At 48.5% G+C, this 25356-nt stretch overlaps 1 protein-coding gene across 2 annotated transcripts in view; it reads left to right on the top strand.

Moving 5' to 3' along the window:
* The window catches only part of SLCO2A1 (solute carrier organic anion transporter family member 2A1), an 87641-nt gene that overhangs the window by 18217 nt on the left and 44068 nt on the right, over positions 1 to 25356 (top strand). For both annotated transcript variants that reach the window (XM_017872425.1, XM_017872424.1), the window contains exon 2: positions 23299 to 23436. In XM_017872425.1, coding sequence (XP_017727914.1) covers positions 23299 to 23436 — 138 coding nt within the window. The remainder of the gene's footprint in view (positions 1 to 23298; positions 23437 to 25356) is intronic.

Raw genomic sequence — 25356 nt, 5'->3', positions numbered from 1 at the left:
TTTTTTTTTTTTTTTTTTTTTTTTTTTTTTTTTTTAGCTGCCCTGTTTTATACAATAGGTTTGCACAAGAGGTTTAGCCTTGTTTCTGAGAAAGAGTTATCAAGAAGGAAAGATTTAGGTTAGAGCTCAGGAAGACCTACTTGAGTCTAAGGTGGTGGTTCTTAAAGTATGGTGCTTGGACTAGCAGTGTTAGCATCACATGGGGGTTTATTACAAATTCTTGGGCCCCATCCCAGACCTACTGAAGGAAAAACTGTGAGATGGGGCCCAGAAAACGGTTCCAACAAGGCCTCTAGGTAATTCTAATATACCCTAAAGTTCAAGAACATCTGCTCTGAGACAAACCCATCTCAGGGCAGTGATTCCTACACAGCAGTCACTGAGGTGGCTGTGATATTCTGGTGGCCAAGGTATTCATTAAAGTGATTGGCGGGAAGTAATGGATATTCAACTCAAATGGTTGCCAGGGAACATGAGCTTCTAATGCAGGAGCTATAATTGATAGGAGGAACTTCAGGAGCATCCTAGGTTTGCCAGGGAAGGCCTCCCAGAGCTGTCTGCCATGGCCTGGGGCAAAAGCTGAGGGCTGTGAACCTCAGTCCCTGAGAACCCCTGGGCCAGGAGGCAGGAGGGTGCTGAGGGTGGAGCCTTCTTAGCAAGGAGAGACCACCACATATTGGAATTTGGAGAGTCTGTAGGAGTGCTTATAGCACACGCACTTGCTGTGCTACGCTGAGTTCCATTTCTGTCTCTCTTTGCCCCAGATAGTTTGGAAAAGGCAAATGTTCTGGGAGGCTGAGGTCAGGAGTGTTCTCACTAATGATGTTTATAGGTTCAAGTTAAATACTGTAGGTAAGCAAGGAATTTGAGAAATTGGCTGATGCAGTCCCTTTGGTGGCTACTCTTGCCCTTATTTTCCATGCCTTAACTGAACATTTCATGGTGCAGAGAAGACCTTGATGTCCTGAGTGACAAATGCCTTTCACAAGGGTGGCGATCACTGTGGTCTACTCGCCTTGTTTCCTGGGGTCATGGTGGTGGGGTGGAAGAGAAGAGGTTCTGGTTGCTGTCATCTAACCATGGTTTTCTGATGGGAGAGGAGCAAGCATGCCTTTCTTGACCTCCTGCCTTGACCTTTGCATATAACAGTTTCTTTTCCTTTCTCACATCAGCGTGGAACCTGGGGCATCTTTTCTGAAAAGGGATTTGGGTATTTTCTATGGCATTGACTGAAGCCCCCCACTCTCATCTTTCATTCACTTTCTCCCACCTTTCCTTACCCAGACCCTGCAGATGTTTCTCTCCCTCTTTGCCTGTATTTGTTGATCTGAGGAGTAGAGAGAGAGGGAAGGCAGAGGGGAAAGGGAGGAGAAAATGCCTTGGGAGACACAGGGAAAAGTCAAAGAGGTGAGTTTGCAGAAGGAGCAGCCAGCCCTCTATTGAGAAAAGTCCAGTCTTGGTGCAGCCTCCAGAGATAAAGCAGACTCCTCCCATCTAAAGACTAGACAAGGCTGGGTGTGGTGGCTCACATCTGTAATCCAAGCACCTTGGGAGGCTGAGGTGGGTGGATCACCTGAGGCCAGGAGTTCGAGACCAGCCTGGCCAACATGGTGAGACCCCATCTCTACTAAAAATACAAAACTTAGCTGGGCGCAGTGGCATGGGTCTGTAATCCCAGCTACTTGGGAGGCTGAGGCAGGAGAATCCCTTGAACCCGGGAGGCGGAGGTTGGAGTGAGCTGAGATCGTGCCATTGCACTCTAGCCTGGGTGACAGAGTGAGACTCCATCTCAAAAAAAAAAAAAAAAAAAAAAAAAAAAAACTAGACAAAAGACTCCATGGACCCACCAACACCCGCTATGGGGCTCCAGATCCTTGCTTTCTCCGAAGCCAGAGATCAGATGTGTTAGAACATACGCCAAGTGATGAGGCCTTTGTCCTCCTGCTTTCTTGCTAATTTAGCAAGTGAAGTTCTTTTAGGAACAGGTATCCTTGCAGCTGTATTTCAGGCAAGCCCTCCGTCTTAGCAAGGGAATTGTGCAGATGTGCAGAGTTTCACAAGGCATGAAGCTCTGGCCTCAGGGAGCAGAAGCAAAAGGTAGCAGACGTAATAAGACAAGACATTTTCCTTAGCTGGCTAAGGAAAGCTCTGGCTCAGGGAGCTCCAACATTGTGTAAAGCCCAAGGGGGGTTTATTTCAAAATCCCAAATGTTGCTACTGGATTGCCATTTAAATTGGGGATTGGTCTTGGATTCCATGCACCTGAAGGGACCTTATCTTTTCTTCTAGGATGTGAGGTTGAATAGTTGGCAGAAGTGAGGCTGCCTTTCCTCAGAGTTAAAGTTAAAGTTTCCCTGGAGTTGGAGTTTCCCTAGGCTAAAAACCCAGGGATCTATTCCTAATGCTCCTGCCAGTCAGCCCCCTGCACCCCCTTCCCCAGGTGTGTGACTCAAGTTGTCACAATCTGTTTACAAGGCTGGAGAGAACTGGTCTTACTGTGCTAGGTGGTCAGAAAGTGCCTAGCTTCTCTCTCAACACCTCCCATCGACCCTTTTCCCTTTGCTGTAGACACCCCCATCCCTACCTCCCTGCCCCCTCTCCTCAGTGACCTCTCTGTGGAATTGAAGAGAGGACCACTCAGACCTGTGTCCCGGGCCTGACTGCATCTGCATCTGCATCTGCTCCCACACTCCCAGTGCCTCCCTGGACATCTCTACTTGGTCTCCCAGCCCCATGGCCTCAAGCTGCCTCCCCGCACTCGCCCAGCTCCCCCTGGCTTCTTGAGCTCCTGGCTTCCCTGACATCACCCTCCCTTCTCTTGGACTCAAGTATGCACTCGTCATCCCCCACATCTCCTAGTCATCGGCCATTGCCTCCCCTCAGTGTCTCTCCCGCTGCCGTCCCCTGGCCACTGCTACTGCCTGACTGGAGGGTTTTTTTTTTTTTTTTTTTTTTTTTTTTTTGCCTTGTCCCAAGACCTTACATGGCCTCTCCCCCTCTAGCATGCTACAGATTTCTCTTTCTGAAATGTTTGACATGCATTATCTCTGCTCAGAAGTCTTCGGTGATAGCCAGATGGAGATAAAACTCTGTAGCTTCTCTCAGGCACCAACCCTCTTTTTGACTTGGTTTTCTCTTCTCACCTCCCTGGAACTCTCTCAGACTAACTGGATCTTTTCCAGACCTCTAATCACCCTTACGTTTTTCCCCTCCTCATCTTGTCTCCTAGGACTAGGGATGGCTCCTTTTTTCCTACCCACTTTCTGAAATTCTCCTTGTCTTCAAAACCCCAGCTCCAGCCTCACTTCTCCAGGGACCTCTCCTCACCCTCCCATGTTCTGAGCCCCTCCGGCACCACTACTTGTACCGCTCCTTGGCATCTGCCATATCACCCTGAGAGTAGCTGCCACTATTGTGTGCATGTGCCTCATCTTAGTAATAGTATGCTCCTGGGGGGCTGGGGGAGGCAGCCCTGCTCGGCCCTTGGTCTCCTGTGAATGTGCTTGGTCTAGAATAATAATCAATAAATATTTGCTTACCATATAATCTCAAATGTTCCTTCTGGGCAAAATTAGCAATAATACACCCACCCATACTCACACACAGCCCCTGATAAAATCTGTCCAAGCTGGCAGGCCAGGGGAATTGTGAACTGTCTGCACCATTGCCAGAGGGAAGCACTATTTCAGTCACCACAGCGAGACCCAGCATCCATTTCCTGATAAGTCTTGAACAGTGTGTGTTTTGAGCTGTGATCTTCAGGAGTATATCTCCATGTAAGCCACACCTGGACTGGAATCGCAGGTGTGATGGTAGAGAGGGGCTCGCAGGTCCCTGCGGGAGCCTGTAAGCCAAGGAGTAGCCTAGAAAAGGGATCAGGAAAGGCATCCTGGAGAGGCAATGTTCCAACAGAGCTGCCAATGGAGTCAGAGCTAGGCAGGCAAGAAGGCCAGAGAGGGGGCAAGAGAGTGCTCTAGGCAGAGGGATAGAATGCACAAGAAGTCAGGATCCAGATATAGAGGAATGGCACAACGTCAGTGTGACAGCTGCCACCACCTTCCTGAGCCGCCATGCGGGGGGAGGATGCCTCTTCCAGGGATTTGTGCTGGGAGGCACAGGTTTAGAGTGAGTCTGGAAAAGCAAATCAATCTGGAGCCTTGTCCTTTATAAGATCTGGAAGAATCGGTGAAGAGGCATTCACTGGTCGGTGGAGAAATGTCTGTAGACCCACTCCGGTGGTTGCAAGGATTTGCCATCAGCAGAGAAGGCAGGGCACCATTCTGTACGACAGCTTCGAGAGGAAGGAGAGGAAAAGGTTTGACTTACAGGGAAAAAGAAGGCCCCCTTCAGTTTGTGTGGGCTTCCTGTAGCTATGTGGCTCACATAGAGGAGAAGTCTGTGCATTTGAGGAAGATGTTCATGGGACATGAACAGCCAGAACCCTCAACGTGTGGACAAAAGGCGAGTGTGGACAGAAGAGCCTGGGAATGAGAAAAGAGGATGCCCAGGCAGGGGAGTGGAGCCCAAAGGCAAGACAGGTCAAGAGGTGGGAGCAGGGGAAGGAAGGACATGGGCGGCAGGCACAGGAGGCCTGGCTGTCCCCGTGTCTGTCCTCAGCAGACACTAACTGAGTAATAGATGAATTAAGGAAATAGCGGGCAAGTTTGGAGGGACTTGGAGAATATAAAAATAAAGTGACTGCTTCCTAAGTCACCTGAGAGCCAGAAAAGGATAAGCAGACTCTCCCCAGAGCTGGAGGAAGAAATGTGTGGTGGGCCTAGGTGAAACGGGAAGTCTGCGCTGGAAGGGACAGGATTCTGCCACGGAACCAAGGGGATCCCATGGCGTGTCTCCTGCTGCAGCTGTGCACCTCCTGGAGCCGGCCCGTATAGAGCAGGGGGCAGCTCTTGCTGAAGGCAGGTTTTCTGATGAGCGATCCCTGGCATGAGACAGCCAGCACCTCCTCGGCACTGTGAGCAAGGCTGTGAGCTAGGGCTTTACAATATCTCCAAACACTCCTAGACAGCCGTTCATAGTCCCTACTGTTATCACCACCTCACAGGTGAGGATACTGAGGCTTAATATAAGTAGTGTAACTTGCCTGTCATTTTACTGTCTGTAATACTGGGCAAAGTCAAGAATCAAATTCAGGTCTCTCAACAGAGCTCATGCCCTTACCCTTGCCTTCAGGCCAAACTTCTGGCCTGGATATTCATTTCTTAGAGCTGCTGTTTAAAAAATACCACAAACTTGGTGGCTTAAAACTGCAGAGATGTATTCTCTCACAGTTCTAGAGACTAGAGGTGCAAAGTCAAGGTGTTGGTAGAGTCAGTTCCTTCTGATGGGGAACCTATTCCAGGACTCTCTCCTCGCTTCTAGTGGTTGCTGGAAACTCGTGGTGTTCCTTGGCTTGCAGACACCCCACTCCAACTTCTGCCTTGATTGTCAAATGGTATTCTTCCCTGTGTCTTTGTATCCAAATTTCCTCTTTTTGTAAGAATGCCAGGCAATGGATTAGAGCCCACTTGATTTCAGCATGGTCTCATGTGAACTTGATTACATCTGTGAAAACCCTATTATTTCAAATAATGTCACTTGCATGAGTACCGGGGTTAAACTTGCCACATATCTTTATGGGAGGCATGATTTGGCCTGTGATACCCAGCAGGGAGACTAGGGGCAGAGAATGTCCTCAGCATTTTGCTTTGAGTTGCAGAGGCAGAGGGAGTAGGGTGGAGAGAGGTGTGAGACCAGTCGTGGGGATCATAGCGAAGAGTGCTGGGGGCTGCTTTCGGGGCTGGAGGTGAGAGGCACTCTGGGGAGGGAAGTGGAGGATCTCAGGGCGTGGTGAGGACGGACATGGACATCTCCAGGAGATGGGGCCCTTCAGGTCTGTATCTTTGGTACTTTGTTCTTGATCATTGGTAAGCCAAGACGGTGGGTTATGTGACCCTCTTATGATCCACAGGAGGTCAAGTGGAATCTGGAATTGTGCTCAGAGCTTAGCGCTTAGGGAGGACTTTCTCTGGAAGTATCCCTTAGGACAGAGAGATCTGAATGTTGGACAAAGCCTTCTCCTGCTGCCATCCTTCTACCTGCCACCAGAAAAACTGGGAGGAGTGACCACAGAAGTGTGCGATTTTCCTGTGTGGAGGGAACTGACTGTGTTGCACACTGGGCTTTTCTTTTGTTTATTTGACCACTTTATCCTGGCTGCCAAAGACTTGCTGTATACGGGACCCAGTTTTCATCACTTTTGGAATGATGGGGTCTTGGAAGATAGCCTGTGGTCATGAATCCTAGATCTCTCGGCAGGCAGGGGAATGCCAGAGTGACCAGGTTGGGGTGTGGGAATGTTCCCATGCCAGAAGGTATGTCTGCCAGCAGCAGGTTGTTGCAGGGGAGCTGCCGTCTCTGCCAGTGTCCCAGTGTCATGAGGTTCAGCCGGAGGCTAAGCTAGCCTGTCTGTAGCATGTGTGACTCTGGAATGCCATAGCTTCAGGAGCAACTCCACTGTCAGAGCGGAGCACTGGGGAGAGCCGACAGGCATCCATGCACGTCTGTCCTACCTTCTGCTCTCATGGGGGTGGGCAGCCTGCCTGCCCTGCTTCTAAGCATCTGTTATTTTGGGTCTGATTACAGACTCTTGAAGCTTTGTTCTCAGACCCCCACTGTGGCTTTGAACAGGCCGGGTGTGTTGTGGTTTGTCGGGAGGTCTTCTTGGAGCAGCTGCTGCCAAAGACGATGGGTGGGCCCAGGCCACCCCCGGGCAGAGGTTCCCCCAGATGAGGGCTCCTTCCCTGTCCTGCCAGGGCACTAACTTGTTCTTGATGAAACCTCCTCGGGCTGTTCACCACCAGCCCCAAGGACACCCTCTCCTCCTCACTGCACAGAGGGGTGAGTCTCCAGTCTCTTGTCTGCTACAGAAAAACCTTGAAAAGGCCAAGAGTCAAAACTGGCTCTAATTCTCCAAATGGAGATGGTTGTATTGGGAGCTCTGGTATGGAGCTGGCTCTAAAATATATCAACAAGGGCTTGCTGAATAGCTTACTATTCCCGCAGAAATTTGGGGGGAGATAAATGGATACAATAGAAGAAAAATACCTGTTTCTACAATGAATTTACAACCCAATTTGTTAATTTTATATTTACTCACTTATGGCTTATGAGTGCCTAGGTAACCAATGGGGTCATTCACTGACATTTATTCTTTTCCTCTGAAATCATTTGTCATTGTTTGTGGAGAGGATTACTCCCTGCTTCTCTGGTCATTTCCCTCCTCTGCTTTGCTGGCACAACAGGTGTGTCCTGGGTGACAGGATTGCTGTGGGGCCCAAAACACTTATGGTGGTTGTAATTGCAATCTGGGCTCAGTGCCCTGAAGGAACAACAGAGACCGGGGTAACAGGAGGGACTTTCTTTACCAGCAGGAAGACGGATAAGTAGAAGCTCACCCCAGGCAGAAGGGATGGCCCCCACCCACAAAGGCTCTGAGACAAAACATCACCTGAGGAGGGCCATGCATTTTCCACTCAGCTACAGATTTCTACTGCTTATTTTCAAGCAATGATGTAGGTAGCTTGGTACTGGAGAGGTGGCCATGGTGGTGGGGAGCTCAGCGACATTGGGAGGGCTGGGGGTGCTTTGCCTGAATTTTAATCTGAGGTGGGGGGAATCCATTGGAAGGTTTTTACAGGGATGTGACAGGCTCTGATCTCTATTTTTGAAGATCATGCTGACATACTATAGGATTCTATTTATATAAAGTACAAAACAGGCAAACTCATCTTTGCTATTAGAATCAAAAGACTGGCTCCCCTGGAGGTGGAGGTGTGTGGTGACTGAGAGGGGCTCTAGGGGTTTCTGGGAAGCTGATGATCTCTTTCTTGATCTGGATACCAGTCCCTCAGTTGTACCTAGCTTGTGAAATGTTTCAAGCTGTACTCTTATGATGTCTGCATTTTTAAAAGATGAGTGTTATATGTCAGTAAAGTTCTTGAAAGATTACTTTGGCTGTTGGTTAAAGAATAGATCAGAAGAAAAGAGTGGGTGTAGGAAACAGGTAGGAAGTCATGATAGTGGGCCAGGTGAGAGCTTACTGGGACCTGGACTGGAGGTGGCCAAGCAGGTGGAGCGTACAGAGTGGACTTGGGACTTGGTTTGGAGTTGGTAGAAGCAGGGCAAGAACTGGAATGGGGAGGAGACAGTGGTTGGGGGCATGGATTTGAGGAACTGAGGGGAAATCAGAGTTGAAATGTGTAGAATGAAGTTTGATGTGAGGCCCAGCAGACTTCAGTGCGAAGCCCAGGATCCCCACAAGGGTGCATGAGCAGGGCGCCCATGGGAGGCATGTGGGAAGATGGGCACAGGGCTAATGACAGAACCCAGACACCATCAACATCAGGTGGGGAGAAGGAAGAGGGCTGCCACAAGGATTTCAAAGAAGGAACAGTCAGAGAGAGAGAGAGAGCTAGAACACAGGGACAGCAAGTGACATCACAAATGGCAAGGGGAACCCTGCAGAAGATAGGTAAAGCCATTGCTCGAGGGCCCACTGGACATGGCACTTAGGTAACTGGCAGTCTTGGTAAAAACAATTCAGTTGCACCTTCCCACTCACCCCAGGCAGCATGGTGGAGCAAGGTGATGGATTTGGCATCAGTAGCCTGCTACTATTTGCTAACTCTGCCCTGAGCCTCAGTGTCCTCATCTGTAAACAAAAGGGATCACATGTACCTCTTAGGGCTGATATGAGGATTAACTTTATTCAGCAAATATTTATTAAACATTTATTATATCCTAGATAGTCAGTCAGACACAGAAAATACAGAGTGACCAAGAGTGACAAGTAGGGAGACAGAAATAAGTAAATCAATGAGTTGATGTGAAGAAAATAAATGCCCCCCATGCTTCCCTGCAGCCATCACCCAACCTGCTTGGACTGTGGGGTCACTCCTTTCCTGACCAGATTCCTTGGGGTCATCTTCTAACATCCTAGCTCTTCTGATACCACGTCCCCAAACCCCACTTTCTCACTCTGAAAAACTAGCTTCTCTTCCCTTGAAGGCAGGAAGAGAAGGGTTTAATCTTCAAACTCTTCCAGGATGCAAGAAAAAATATTGACATCCCATCCTATTATTAGAACAGAGTAGGAAGAATATAAAATAGTGAAGTTTCCATATTGATGTTTGAATAATGTCTAATAGGTCTGAATGTCCTATTCCTGCCATAAATGGATGCAAAGCAGGTTCTTTTCAACCTAACAAATTACTGCCAACTTTCCAGAAAGACAAGATGGCACTTGATGAAAATGTTTCTGGCTTAAAAAAAAATCAATTGGAAAATGTCTAAAGAAGAAATTGGACACATATTTACATAAATATCCGTGATAATTATGTTTTGAAGTGTTTCTTTTTCTGGGAAACCAGGCTTCCAACTGACCTGGAAAATTCATCTTGTTTCACATGCTTATGTTTCCTCATCTTCCAGAATTTTTTTTCAATCTATGGTATCTAAAGCCCAGACCCCTGGCCCCCTGCCGTGGGGCAATCTTTCACTTGTGAGCTTCCCTTTCACCTTCTTTCACAGACCTCACCACTCCAGCTATCCACATGCTCCATTCCTACTACTGAGCTTTGAACAGGGCACCATTAGGAAAGAAACACAACACAAAACAACTGAAGCAGGATATTTCCCTTACCCCTTCGCGGGTGGGAACTGGAGTGCACGGGCGCTGGACCTAGCTGGTCGCTTCGGCACTGGCAAGGATGAACTCCACTCACTCAAGTCCACTGTGTTCCACTCCTTGTGGAGGGGGAGCACAGGTCAGCAGGTGCAACAGCTGGGGCTAGCGCTTCTGGGCTCCAGCAGGAGCAAAACTCCTTGTGGGCCCCGTGGCAGTACCTGGAGGTGGGGTGCCCATGACCCCTGAAGCCCCAGAAGGAATATTACAGTGCCCTTTTAGCCCATCCACGAATGGCTTAAGTATTAACAGCTTAGTGGAGGGTCAGTGTGACAGCCTTTTGCACCCACACTCATTACACCCAAATTCTTGTCTGGCGTCCAAGAGGAATAAGGTTGCACGAACGAATTGAAAATGGTAAATGCAGGGGATTTAACAACCAATGAAAGTGGCTTAGCTGTAAGGGAAACTGAAAAGGGAGCAGGAAGGTAATCTTCCCTGGAGTCCAGCTGTCCCTGGACGGACACCTCTCCGAAGGTACATTGTCAAACTGTCCCTCTGAAGTCAAGAGGCTTCTCTCCAATGTCCAACCATAGTCTCTGATGTCCAGCTGTTTCTCTTCCCTCTGCTGGCAGAGCCTGGGGTTTTTATGGGCTCAGGATGGGGGTGCAGGGCGGGCCATGGGTGGTTGTGGAAAAGGTAACATTCAAGTCGGAAAACAGGAATGTAAGCTCTCACTTTGGGCCACAGTTCCAGGCTTGAGGGTGGGGCCCTCGCCAGGGACCTGCCCTCTTCTGCCTGCGTGGAATTTTTCTGCCTCCTGTCCCTATCACAACTACAATACAAAGCTTTTTAGGATGACTGGTGTTATTAGGAGCTAGAAAGTTTGTCTACCTCCCTTTCTTGTGCTCTATCTTCCTTCAAACAAGGCCGCTGCAGTAGAAATCTGTTTCTTTTTCAGATTGTCTTGACCTTTGTCTTTTCAAGGGCCCCCAGGAGCCTCTCTTATCAAAGGCGTTTTTAAGCTCATAATAACACAAGGTGCAAAAATACAAAATAACAACAAAACACTACAAAATTATGCAGATTGGCATTTCCAGTGTCCATTTAAATTGTATCTTATATGATGACCTTCCACTGAGATTGTTGTTGAAGTTGAGTGTACTAACCTAAAAAAGTGGTCAAGAGCTCCTGGTCAGGTCCAATTCAGTCAGGACTTTGCTCAGAGAGTTCCCTTAACCAGAGTCCCCCAGGCAGTGTTAAAGGTGGAAAGAGAATCCACCTTGCAGTTTGCTTCTCTGTGCCTGTTGTGGTTTCCTGTGGCCTCCACTGAGGACAGATGTACCAGTCCTCCCAGAGGCTGTTCTCATTAGGCCTCAGAGGGTGCCTTTGCTCAGTCATATTGGGGAACTCTGCCAAACAGTAAAGTCAACTTTGTGGGCAGTAAAGGCTGGTAAGGGGACTCAGGAGAGAAGAAGGGGAAAGAGTTACACTGGGCAGTGAGGGATCTGTTGGAGGCCTGGCTCCTCCAGCCCCCCAGCAGCCTCCCCTCCCAGGCAGGGTCTCAGGCCCAGCTCCACAGCCTGGCTACTCCCCTCTTAAGGAACAAGGAAACTGTGATGGAAATCTATGTGTTTCTTCCTAGATTGTTCTGATTTTTATATCTCCAATGACCCACAGGACCATGTCTTATCAAAGGCTTTTTCTAATTCATAATAAAATGAATAATACTAAAGATACCTTTTGTCATTGCTATGAGGAATATCACCAACTTTGACCCCAGGCTGACTATTTGAAATCTCTGAACTTTATCTTGTGCAGGCATTCTTCCTGTGTGGGAAAATATTGGATTTCCTGAATCACTTCTTGAAAGAGTCATTCTCCTTTGGGGCATTGGGCCATGGTTTGGATTCACAGCCACACCCTGCAGAAGGGACAGGAGGGGTGAGCAGGCCGACCGCTGATGGAGGACTTTTATTCTAGAATGCATTGGACTCGTGCTTTGCTTCCTTCATTTTAGGGGCTGGGGGCAGGGAGAAGGATCCTACTCCCTGCTTCAGCTTTGAGGGTCTTTCAGATGCACTTTAGAGAAGCCAACCTAGAAGCCCTTCCCACCTTCAGATGCCTGCAGTTTTTTGTTTGTTTGTTTGTTTGTTTGTTTGTTTGTTTTTGAGGTGGAGTCTTGCTCTATCACCTAGGCTGGAGTGCAGTGGTGCGATCTTGGCTCACTGCAGCCTCTGCCTCCCAGGTTCAAGCGATTATCCTGCCTCAGCTTCCTGAGTAGCTGGTATTACAGGCCCTTGCCACCACACCTGGCTAATTTTTGTATTTTTAGTGGAGATGGGATTTTACCATGTTGACGAGGCTGTTCTCGAATTCCTGACCTCAGATGATCTGCCCGCTGCAGCCTCTCAAAGTGCTGGGATTACAGGCGTGAGCCACTATGCTTGGCCAGATGCCTGCATGTCTGATGACACTGGGAAGCAGCCAGGAGTCACCCTTCTGAGTTCACTTCTTTATCTTTATTGCATTAGGGCCTCTTGAGCCCCAAGCCTCACCTCCCAGGTAAGGAGAACTGCCAGCCAGGACCAAGAATGAGTTGTGTGAATGGAGACAGTGCAATGGAGAAGTGGAGATGGGCATACACCCAGAGCCAGCACCACCCTCAGACCACCTGCCATCTGTTGGAGACATACCAGCCATTTTGGAAGACTTAGTAAAATAAAGGTGGTATCAAGACTCATGAGTGTAGTGGGAGGAGAGGAAGGATTTGGTATATTTTTTGGTTTGACAGCCTAGTCTCTGACAAGCACATATTTCTTTTTTTTTTTTTTTTGAGACGGAGTCTCACTCTGTCGCCCAAGCTGGAGTGCAGTGGCCAGATCTCAGCTCACTGCAAGCTCCACCTCCCGGGTTCACGCCATTCTCCTGCCTCAGCCTCCCGAGTAGCTGGGACTACAGGCGCCCGCCACCTCGCCCGGCTAGTTTTTTGTACTTTTTAGTAGAGACGGGGTTTCACCGTGTTAGCCAGGATGGTCTCGATCTCCTGACCTCGTGATCCGCCCGCCTCGGCCTCCCAAAGTGCTGGGATTACAGGCTTGAGCCATCGCGCCCGGCCAAGCACATATTTCTTGAAGCCTTTCTCTTTCCCATTGAAAAACTGGAGACAAAATGATTTGTCTGCTAGGTTTAGCACCAGGAAATAGATTGGTTTATGATTCAAGATGGCCGACTGAACACATTTGTCTCCCCTCCTCCCTGACACCTTTATTATAATGAAACTAATGAAGAAAAAGGAGAAAAATCAATGACAAAAAACTGAAGAAGGAGAGAGACTATGAATTGATGAAAGATTTCAATAATTTCAGCAGGGTGGACAGTGGTTGGGAAGTGTTGATGGATGAAATAGAATGGAGGAAGACAGGTGGTCAACTGCGTGCACAGGACCTGCAGTAGTAGGGAACCCGCAGGCTTGGCACAGCCCAGAGAGGCAACAGATTTAGAATTGGCGAATGTGGCAGAAGGAGAAGTGGGATTAAGGGATTAAGATAGAACAGTGCTTTACCCCACAGAAAACACAAGCAACCTTCTCTCCTAGAATTAACGGAACTATCAGACACTGTAAAGGTTTGTGCCCAGGAGGGAAGCCCTGCTCCTCTGGCTCCCAGTTTGCCTCCCACAAAGTGATCTGATAATAAAGATACTGATAGAACTATTAAAAGTTGGGAGGAGGCCGGGCACGGTGGCTCAAGCCTGTAATCCCAGCACTTTGGGAGGCCGAGACGGGCGGATCATGAGGTCAGGAGATCGAGACCATCCTGGCTAATACGGTGAAACCCCGTCTCTACTAAAAGTACAAAAAACTAGCCGGGCGAGGTGGCAGGTGCCTGTAGTCCCAGCTACTCGGGAGGCTGAGGCAGGAGAATGGCGTAAACCCGGGAGGTGGAGCTTGCAGTGAGCTGAGATCTGGCCACTGCACTCCAGCCTGGGCGACAGAGTTAGACTCCGTCTCAAAAAAAAAAAAAAAAAAAAAAAAAAAAAAAAAAAAGTTGGGAGGAGTAGGGAGAAGGGAGCATTGCAAGTATAAGTGTGCTAAATCCTCTTCTATAGTAACAGGCACCATAAAATGGTAAGTCAAGAAACTGCAGAACAAGTGTATTATTTTGAGATGTGTGGATGTCATCAACAGAGAAACTAAAAACTAAAAGCAGAGATGGTTGTTCCCAACCTGCAGTAGTGGTGGTGGGCTGGCCTGGGTGCAGAGCTGGGCTTTGTCATTCTAAGCTCTTCCACACTACTTGATATTTTAAACATATGCACGTGTTACACTGATTTAAAAAAAATAAAGTGTGGAAAGAAATGTAAATTGATTTTAATTCCATAGGTGGGTTCCAGTTAACTATGGAATGGGAGGACTGGATGCCTGTCCACCGTTGCTCAAATCCAGGGGGGCTGTCAGTGTGGTTGTGCAGTTATGCTTCTTCCCAAGAGAGGTGTCAATCTCAGAGGGGGGTTACCACTGGAGGGTCTTGACTATGAGTTGTCCAGGTCCTTGGCATTTTGAAAAAAGAATTGACCAAAATGCAGAAACAAAGTACCGAAGGAATGAAACGCAGGCATGAAGCAGTGAAAGCAGGAATTTATTAAAGCAAGAAAGAACTCCACAGGGTGGGAGTAGGCCCTAGCAAGTGGCTCAAAGGCCCAGGTATAAAGTTTTCTGGGCTTTAAGTACCCATTTGAGGTTCTTTCCTTTGTCTGGATGAAGGCTGAGGTGAATTGGCACCTTATGCAGATAAAGGGAAGGTCCCTGCTGGGCCTGTCGGCCAATCCAAGGCACTCTCCTTTTCCATCTGAGTTGTGGTGGAAGTGGGAGTGTTGCAAGGAGAGTAGCCTTTGATCCTTTGTTACTCAGAGTAGGGAGATGGGGTTTTCCCTTTTGCTTTAGCTGTAGGAAGTTTGTGTTAATTGGCATTAGACTCCCTGCTCCCAGACCTTGGTGTTTTTTTTGAGGAAGTTAGCACAAACTAGCCTTAAGTTCCTTGTCTCCAGACTCTGTTCTCCTGTCTCAGGTATTCCCACCTGTCTGGTATGCTGTCAGCTCGGCCTAGACAGCAGAGGAGCAGAATGTCCCCTGAGGCCAAATTCACTTTCAGAGGTTGGGAGGGACTAAAGCCAGCAGCACCTGGATGTCCCCTCCCTCTTTCAGAGAACTGTAGCATGGCCCTCAGCACCCCGAACTCTCCCTCCCTGCATCCTGTTGTCAATGGAAAGAGTCAAACTCTGGCTCCAAATACATCTCTTCAAATACTTTACAATTGTGAGTGACCATGGCCTGTGACACAGCCCTCAGTAAGTCCTGAGAACGTGTGCCCAAGGTGATCAGGGCGCAGCTTGGTTTTATACATTTTAGGGAGGCATGAGACTTCGATCAAATACATTCAAGAAATACATTGGTTTGGTCCAGAAAGGCGGCACAACTTGCAGTGGGGTCTTCCAGCCTATAGTTAGATTCAAAAATTTTCTGATTGACAATTGGTTGAGTTTACCTAAGGACCTGAGATCAATAGAAAGGAAAGTCTGGGTAAAGTTAAGAATAAAGGATTATGGAGACCCAAGTTCTTATCTGCAGAGGAAGCCTTCAAGTAGTAGGCTTCAGAGGGAATAGGTTGTAAAATGTTTCTTACCAGGCTTAAAGACTGTGTCAATGTCAATGCTGGAGAGAGAGATATAATGAGGCATGTCACATCACCTCATTATACTCTCACTTCCCGTCGTGGCCTGAAACAGTCTCTCAGGTTAAGAGTGTCCTGACCAGGAGGAAGTCCATTCAGATGGTTGGGGTGGTGAGGGGGAATACTTAGAGTTTTCTTTTTGGTTTATACCTGGTGAGGGTGAGAATAAGGTTTTTCTGTGCTGTTCTTTTCTTCTCCCTTTTCCTCCCTCCTTTCTTCCTTCCTTGGAAGAATTGTTCCATTTAGATTGCCCTGTCAGAGTCCTGTTTGGGAAAGCAGATAGCTGCCATTTAGGGACAGAAGCAGTTGTTTCAAACTGGGAGGTCACCGGCTGTGTGTCTCAGTCCAGCCCCATCGCCTGCCCTGAAAGGTTTTCCTCCGACTCCTGGACGCTTTTAGTACATTGAATCACCTCAGAGAAGTTGCATCCTAGTGGATATCGATGGAAAGTGTCAAACTCTGTAAGATATTTGAAGAGATTTATTGAGCCAAATATGAGTGACCACAGCCCGTGACACAGCCCTCAGGAGGTCCTGAGAACATGTTCCCAAGGTGGTTGAGGTGCAGCTTGGTTTTATACATTTTAGGGAGACATGAGACTTCAATCCAATACATTTAAGAAATACATTGTTTTGGTCCAGAAAGGCGGCACAACTCGAGGTGGTGGTTGGCGGGGGGAGGGGGAGCTTTCCAGTTTATAGGTAGATTTAAAATTTTCTAATTGACATTGGTTGAGTTTATCTAAAGACCTGGGAACAATAGAAAGGAAATGTCTGGGTTGCGATAAGAGGTTGTGGAAACTAGAGTTTTATCAGCCAGATGAAGCCTCCAGGTAGCCAGCCGGCTTCAGAGAGAATCGATTCTACATGTTTCTTATCAGACTTACGGTCTGTGTTGATGTTAATGCCAGAGAGGTATAATGAGGCCTGTCTGCCCCCCACATCCTGTTGAGACCTGAACCAGTCTTTCAGGTTAAATTTTAAGAATACTCTGGCTGAGGAGGAAGTCCATTCACAATGGGGATGGGTCGGGGTGGGAGGGGGGCTTTGAATTTTATTTTTGGTTTACATGGACATAAGACATCAGTTGAATTTTCTAGTTTTCCTTCCCTGGGGTTTGTGTGGAAAACATCGGAGTGGGTGGACACACAGTCAGTCATTAAATAGGTAATAACCCTATGGGGATCACACTTCAGACCTTCCGCAGGTGTTGCTATAACCACGGTTAGATGCCACTGTGACCTAAAAATGGTTAGATCATAGTTCCGATGTTTAGTTTGGAAAAGAGAGGCATGAACATGTAGATCAAAAAAAGCCATGTCTAGACTGTCCTTTGATGCTTTCTCCTTCCTCCTGAGCTATGGGGGCCTCCCTCCTTGTCCTGTGGCTTATCCGCCATGGTCATCTCACTTACGTCACTGAAGCGTGGCTTGGGCCAAGTCCCCACACCCCAACTTTACCTTGCATCTCAGTAGCTTTTAGCCTTTCTTAGCTCTTTGACACAGCTGGTAAAAAGTTCTCTCTTTATTAAAGATCTTCATGTCCACTCCAGTTTCTGTGCTTCCTTCTTCTTTATTTTTGTTAGGATTGGAGAATGAATGAGGCTGTCGTGAGTATGGCCGTGACAATTAGAAGCCTGAGTGCCTCCTGCCCTCCCTGCCCTGCAAGAATGTTGCTCGTCCTCCGCGGGGTTTCTCTGCCAGCTTCCTTCTATAAGATGTGTCTCAAGTGATGTGTTTACCTTAACACACACACACACAGCCCTTGTCAACCTGGATGTTTAGATTAGCACACACACACAAACCTAGATATTTACCTGGGTTTTGAACCTGTCAAAGTAGGCCTCTTGAATAAACAAAGGTATTCCAATGACATTGCCAATGCTCCTGATTAAAAAACAAAAAACAAAAAAATGTTTGTCGAATTCCCTTCAAAGCCCCAGAACATTATTTTGAATACCTCATGGTTGCAAATCTTTTTTCAAATGAATTTCTTCTTTAGCCAACTTTATAGAGGTATCTAGTTTACATATAATAAAATGCACATACTTTAAATGTTTGTTGAGTTTTGACAAATGTATAAACCTGTATAAATACCACCACAAAATTAAAATGTAGAGTGTTTCCACCACAGTAGAAAGTCCCTTCATACATGACTGCAAATCTTATTTTAGTTTGGGTTTAGCCAAGTGAATAAGTAGGGCAGCTGAACTGACAAATGCTGTTTTGTGCCTTGTAAGTTGTGTGGCTTGTAGACTGATCAAAAGCAGCACCAAAGGAGCAATGTATAAATGATTGATGACAGACCATGGGAACAAATCTGCAGCCTCCCAGAATGGCTACTGTGGTGGATGTATGTTCTGGAGCTTGGGCTCATCAGTTAGAGTACTTTACAGACATATCGTTCATTTGACAACGGTTGAGCTCCAGTTACGAACTGGGCATCATTTCATGCACTATGGATTTGTTCTAAAAAACACACATTGTATTTCCACTATGAAGTCTCTATTATGGTGGGAGAAAATGTCAATAAATGAGAAATCAAATGTGTGATGTAATTTGGGGAAGCAATACCTGCCGAGTAAAGAAAAAAAGTGGAGTGAGGAGATAGAAAATGATGGTATATACCATTTTAAAGAATATGATGCAGCCCATGTAATCCATCTTTATTTTCTTTTCCTTTTGTGAAGAAATTGCAAGACTCAAATTCTACCAAAGGTGTTTTCTAAAAGGCACATGTTATCTTTCCATAAAGTATATTCTGGAGAGTGCTAGCATCTATTATAAAGTAGTGGTGATGTGTGTGTGGATGGGGAATTACATAGTTAAAGAAGCATGGAAAGTTGGCTTAAACAACATTAACTAGGTCTTTACTATGGAACTCACAACCTTTAATATGCTAATGTGATTGCACATATTCATGAGGGAGGACTGTAGCATGTTATGTTTTCCAGTTTTTTTTTTCTCCAGGGAGTTGTTTTGGCCTAGAGCATCTTAAGCAAGTGATGTTCTGTGTAACATATTGTGAGAAATTCTATTCTAGGGTTCTCAGACTATAGGAGAACTGAAAGCAACCGGGAAGTTAAATTACTTGGAGGGCAAGAACAGGGAGTGGAGGAAGCCTCAAGTTACTGAATATCCCTCCAGGATGTGGAGCACTCACCAGGCAGGGTGTGTGCCGGGCAGGTGGCAGGGGCCTGCAACATTCTGTGGTGCAAGCCTCGAAACTCAGGTGTTATCATAGTTTCCGTTTGCTAATAGGAAAACCTGCTGCTCAAGGAGACCCAGTTGGTAGCCAAAGGTCACACTGTGGCTTACAAAGTCAAGACCCGAACCTAGACCTGTTTGACTCCAAAACTCAAATAATCAAAAACTGTAAAACTTTATTGCCTAAATAATGGGGAAGGGTAGGTTGCAACCCAACTAGCAAACCTTTTCCTACTCCCACCAATGCATCTCCATATACTCTTGAACCCGTGTCCTCCTCGAGGGATAAGCTTTTGTTTTATCTGCATGGTGTCGAGTGTTCCTCGCTGTGTCTCATGCTGGCCATATAGGAGGTACATGATAAATTTGAGCAGCCAAGGTCATGGTCCCATCACATAAGCTCAGTATACGGGGCCAGATGGCTGTGACCCTGAGTGATCCTGACAGAATCATCTATCGACTTACTTCCCTTTTCCCTGCCTTTTCTCCCTGCCCTTTTCTACCTTGCAGCCATCAGTCTGATCCCTCTCCATATCCACTGGAACTGAGGGGCCCAGATATATACAAACTCCTCTGCCAGGGACCCCATGAGGCACCCAGACCTGACAGGGCTTGCAGGGGCCAACAGCTGGTGGCCAGATTGGCTCTGTGAGGGGGTGGAGGATATGGAAAGGAGCCAGCTCTGGCTGGAGTCTTTCACCCAGTAGCTGGGGGGAGAAAGTGGGGGAGTTTCTGTACTTAGAGGCATGTCTTTCAGGAAAAGATCTGAGACAAATTTCCTCTCCCACCATCCTCATCTTCCTCTCATGAGACAGCTGGGGAAGTTGGTGGTGATTAGTCACTCCTGTTAATTCATTACTAATTTGGATGGAGGGAGACTGGTCTTTTCTAAGCCTCATGATCAGAAACTCAAGTGCTCCAAAACTGAACTCATGGTCCTTGATCCCTTGATCTGCTTATACTCTCCTCCTTCTGGACACTGCCCCCATCCCCCCGCCCCTGTTTCCATGCATGCATGGCTTTGCCCTCTTCCTGGCCCTGAGGCTGGAAACAGCCCCTTCTCTTCTTTCACGCTGAATCAGTGACAGCCGTGTCAACTCAGCCTTTGCAAGAGCCTCTAATTTGGTGCCTCTCCACAGCCCACTACCCCAGTCAACCCTCGTCTCTCCCACAGTTGTTTTGACAGCCCTCATTCCTCTGCTAGATGCTACTCTTGCCACCAGCCGTGTGCCAAGGCTTCAGATGCTTCTGTACAGGAGTTAGCACAGGGTGCTGGGATTTTTAGAAGCCACCTTGAACTAGACACACAACTGAGCTCCATGCTGGGCCCCACGCTGCTCCTGAAGGGCAGGGGAAGTTATTCAGTCAAAGAAGGGGAAGATTGTGAGCAAAGGCATTGACACAGTGCCTCTGGGGAACTCCGAGAGTGTGACCTTGATGTGTTTGAAGGGCAAGGTGGCAGCAGGTGCTATAGCTGTCTAATGTTGCATACCAGAACAATCCAAAACTTAGTCCTTAAAACAATGGCCACATTTAGGTTGCTGACAAATCTGACAAATCTGCAATCTGTATAGGGCTCTTTGGGGATAGCTCATTTCTGCTTTGCTTGGCATCGAGGGCTGGGGCTGGAATCATCTGAAGGCTGGCTCAGTAACATGTCTGGTGGTTGACGCTGGCTGAAGACCAAAATCTGAACCGGAGTTATCAGTGAAACATTAACATGTGGCCTCACCACGAGCAAGGAAGACTGGGCCTCCCTACAGTGTAATGTCAGGGTACTCAGGGTCCCAGGGGAGAAGAGCCAGCCAGATTCTTTGTCCACTTTTAGGACCAGACTCGGAAGTTACATAGCATCACTTTTCTTCATTAGAAGCAAGGAGCTAAGATTGGCCCATATTCAGAGGGAGAGAACACAGACTCCACCCCTCGAGGGAGTGTCACTGTAAGAGGTGTATGTGGATGGCAGAGATTGGTGTGGCCATCTTTGCAAAATACAATCAGTCTCAGCAGAAAATACGGAGGCAGGCTGGGTCCAGGACTGTAGCATCTTGGCTATCACTCCTAGAGTGTTGGTTTTTACCTTACAGAAAGTGGGGCGCCAGTGAGAGAGGCTAATTCAGGCGTGACCTGCTCATGTTTGTGCTGGAGAAAGCTCCTTCTGGGGTGGTGTGGTGGAAGATTTGAGAGGGGTAGGCAGGGGACCTGTGAGAGGCTGTTGCGTTGATCTGAGGAGGGATGGTGAGGGCTTGAGTCAAGGCTTACACCTGGAGAAGAGGCAGGGCTCCAATGTGGGAGACACCAAGAAGAGACCACAGGGCTCAGGGAGGGGGCAAACGCCAGAGGGTGAGGAGGAGGGACAGCAAGAAGGAGTATTCGTTTCTGGCTTGGGAAACTGAGTGAAGGTGATGGGGAATGAAGGAAAAAGGGGAGCAGTTTATGGGGGAAGATGATGAGTCCTATTTGGGAAGTGATTGGTTTGTGTCCAGGTGGATACAAGTGTCCAGGTGGATACATCCATACATCCAGCAGACAGTGGGGTGGACCTGCTTGCAAAACTCTGGGGAAAGTTCTGGATGAAGACCTGAGATTGGAGGCCATCATCCTATGGCAAATGGGATTGCCTATAAGCAGGTGCAGAATGGATTGTGTCCAGAGAAGGGGTCTAGAGGCAGACTTTGGGGGCATTACTCTTTAGGAAGTGGTTAGAGGAGGAGGATCTGGCAAGGCATCTGAAGTCAAATTGTCTCTTCCCTAGGTCTGGCCTGGACCAGGGAACAATCTGGGTTCGAGTGAGCTTTGGTGCCCTGTTTCCATGGAAAATGACAGGATGTTGACAAATCCCATCCCCATCACTGTCACTGTCCTGTGCTGCTTTCCTATAGCTTATAACCTATAATGTGGCTCTTGTCTTTCCTTCAACCTTATAGTGGCAATTCCTATGGATTAGGGAATTTCTATGATTGTTTTTCTTTTTTTTTTTTTTGGAGACAGAGTCTTGCTCTGTCGCCCAGGATGGAGTGCAGTGGCACAATCTCAGCTCACTGCAACATCCACCTCCAGGGTTCAAGCGATTCTCCTGCCTCAGCTTCCTGAGTAGCTGGTATTACAAACATGTGCCACCACACCTGGTTAATTTTTGTATTTTTAGTAGCGACGGGGTTTCACCATGTTGGTCAGGCTGGTCTTGAACTCCTGACCTCATAATCTGCCTGCTTCAGCCTCCCAAATTGCTGGGATTACAGGCGTGAGCCACCACGCCCGGCCTTGCTTTTATTTTTCTAATCTTTCACATCTTACCCTTTACACAGATGGTCAGAGCCAGAAAGAGTCCTCTAGCCACTGCCTGGAAACCGTGTTGCCCCCCAGACTCTGCTGGTAGAAGTTTCCCAAATAACGCATTTGTGGCTTCACTCCTGGTGATTTTGATTCAGTAGGTCTGAGCTTGGGCCTAGCCTCTATATTTCAAAGGCACTCCCACCTCCTCATCCATGTAATTTTGAATCAAAGCTGAGTTATGAACCATTGACTTAGCCCAGTTACCTCACAGTTGGGAAAACCCAGGGCACAGAAGGGGGAAAAGCACACCCAAGCCCAGATTGTTCCCTGGTCCAGGTCAGACCTAGGAAAGAGGCAATTTGAGCTCTGATGCCTCTCCAGATCCTCCTCCTCTGACCATTCCCTAAAGACTAATGCCCCCCAAACTCTGTCTCTAGACAGAGACATGACCCTTTCTGGCTAAGCTTGCTCTGTTGAGTGAGAGGCAGGTCCAGACCTGGTCCACGCCAAGCATCAGGTGACTAGCACAACAGCTGAGAACCTGGGGGAGCCCAGAGCTCAGCCTGCAGCCAAATGGGGACATCATGAAACCCTTCTCCTACCCTCCCTGATGTGTTATCTGTCCCCATCCACCATGGAACTCACGTTTACTCAGTACCCCGGGACCAGGTATGAGGCTAGGTGAGACATGGAGATAAATGGCCTCAGTCCCTTTCCTGGCGCCTTGATCATCTATTAAGCAGGCAGCAAGCACAATCAGTCACAGACATTCCTGATGAGAGGCCAAGATAGTCCTGATAAGAGATGAGGATGTGGACGTGGATATTCATTCAAACCAGGTGCTTTGGGGATTGCGTTATGGTGCCTTACTGGAGGCATTAGAGGTGGGCCTTGGAGGACAGGTGTGGGGAATGGAAGACAAGTCAAGAGAGATGGATCCACGTGACTCAGGCTTGTTCATCTCCCAAGAGCGGTCTGAATTGGATGGGGAGTGGCCTTCAGCCCTCACAGGGCACAGGAGGAGGGCAGACGTGCAGCCTGGGGAGCATTGTGATACTGCTGGGGAATAATCCAAGATGCTCAGCTGAGCAGTTAGGCCCTTCCCTTGGGGATGAGTCCCCAACCCTGTCATATCTTCAACACCCTGTGGTTTCACTGGGCCACATATCACAACAGTGATGAGAATGCAGTAATAACAGGAATGGCTAGCACTTTTGGAGTGCTTCCTGCAGGGTGCAACACAATGTTGCAATGACGACATTTCATCCTGGAGACCCTGGGAAGTGCTCCTAGATAACAGGCGAGGAAACAGAGGTCAGCTTGCTGGGGCCCCTAACAGATAGCTGGGAGGGCACCAAGGCTTGTCGTCCAGAGACCTCACGTGCTCATCACTCTTCCCCCAGGTGTTTGTGCTCTGCCAAGGCCTCCTGCAGCTCTGCCAACTCCTGTACAGCGCCTACTTCAAGAGCAGCCTTACCACCATTGAGAAGCGCTTTGGGCTCTCCAGTTCTTCATCGGGTCTCATTTCCAGCCTGAATGAGGTAAGCAGGAGGTTCTGGTCCATCAGACCCCACTTGTGCACCACCCTGACCACAGGATCCAGGAGAAGCAGAGGAAAAGGGGACTGAGATGTGCACATAGGTGCAATGTCTCTTTCTGCCGGGTAACAGCCAGCAAATGAAACAGCAAAGATCCAGTGGGTGCAGTAAGAGCAGCTAGATTTCCTGAGGCCTGACTTGTGCCAGGTACTGAGCTGAGAGCCTCCCACGCCTGACCTGGGGGCCTCTTCATGGCAGCCTTGCCAGCATGTATTCTGTTCAGATAAGGATACTGAGGCTCAGGAGTACAAGTGGCTTGCTCCAGGTGTGCAGGGCTGTCTGCCCTCAAACTGTGCTTCTAATTGAGTTCTGTGCACTCTGCCAGCCTGTGGGGCCCCTGCTCCATATGTAGTCTAGGGAGGATAAGCTCCAGGCATTCAGGTGGGTCAGCAGCCCTGGGCCCAGGCGTCTCCTGTCTTATGAGGGCCACAAGAGCCAGAGCTCGTAATGGCCTTGACTCCCAGATGAGATGAGAGCTCTATGGCCTTCTAGCATTTCCCGCCATCCCTCAGTGACTGCATATTAAAGTTAGAGGAAGACAGGGTGGACCAAGAAGCCAAAGGAGGTAAGAGGTCACAGGGCAGGGCCTGCCAGGAGCCACTGGAAGCTGGGGAGAGAGAGTGAGCGGAGGCAGCAGAACCCCTTCATCCTGTCTCCACAGTCTAGAGACAGGGCTCCTGGGCTGGCTTCCATCTTCTCCCCAGGGCCACTCTTCCTGGATGGAGGCAGGCAGTGGTCCCTTCCCCAGAGCCGGTTGCTCCTCTGGAGCGTCATGAGGTCTTCCCTTGACTTAGTGAAATTCAAGTCATTGCCGTCACTTAGAGCCTGCGCCCCTGTCCCGTGGCATCTTCTGGCCGAAACAGAACTGTAAAAGAAGGCAGATATCTCCTCTCCTCAGCCTTCTCCTGCTGGAACAAGGCTTTCTCTTTCACCCCTGCCCGTTCCTTGATGGTTCACATAGCAGTGACCCCAGGACCACTTTCCTGTGCCAGTCCCTTCTACAGTCCTAGGAGGGAGGTGCTCTTCACAGTCACGTTTCTCAGACAAGGAACCCTGCATCAGAAAGCCTGAGTACTCCACCCAGGTCAGCCCCGTCATGTGCATGGTGCAGCCAGGGTCTGAGCCCAGGGCTGTCTGAGGGCTGCATGCTAAGGCCTCCTCTGTGAATCCCTGTCTTCTCTACCGCACCTCCAGTCTCTTGCTCACAAGCACTGCTCCAGCCAGTCTCAACCTCCACAAACGTTGCTGGAATCTTTATTGGTGTCCCTCGCTTCATGCCCCCCCCCACCACCATGGGCTCTTTCCTCACACATATGACATGCATGCACATATACACTCACAGTCCTGCAGCCCTGTCTAATCAGTTCCGCTGCTGGCCTTGATGACCTCCTTCTGAGCTTCCGGCCCACTGTTGTGTGGCCCTTCCCTGCTTCAAACGCAGGTGAAGAGAGAGAAACAGAAGTGGTTTCTGTGCCAGGTGTGTGTCTGTGTACCAGTCTGTGTGTGGGCCTGTGTCTCTGTCTGTCTGCTTGTATTGCTATCCTGAGCTTCCTGGTGTTGCCTGGTGACTAGGTCTGCCTGACTGTGTGGTTGCCTCCTCCTCCAGGACAGCACCCTGGTGTCTCTGCCCTGCGTTCACACAGAATGACCCTCATCGATGTTGACCTGTGACTTTGGCAATGCCCCTGGCACATGTTGTCCTCACTCATGATGGACATCAGGAAAAACAAATGTCTGACATTTGCGTCACTACGGTCCTGTTCCATGGCCATGGCAGGCATCACTAATTACCCATGTCCCTTTCCTGCTGAGTTCATGCACAGCCTCAGAATCCTTCTCAACACAGTATTCTGAGTCCTGCTA

Source organism: Rhinopithecus bieti, unplaced genomic scaffold (assembly GCF_001698545.2).
Source record: "Rhinopithecus bieti isolate Rb0 unplaced genomic scaffold, ASM169854v2 scaffold_7308, whole genome shotgun sequence".
NCBI lineage: Eukaryota > Metazoa > Chordata > Mammalia > Primates > Cercopithecidae > Rhinopithecus > Rhinopithecus bieti.
Note: the sequence above shows the minus strand (reverse complement) of the source record. Positions and strands in the feature narration are given on the sequence as shown.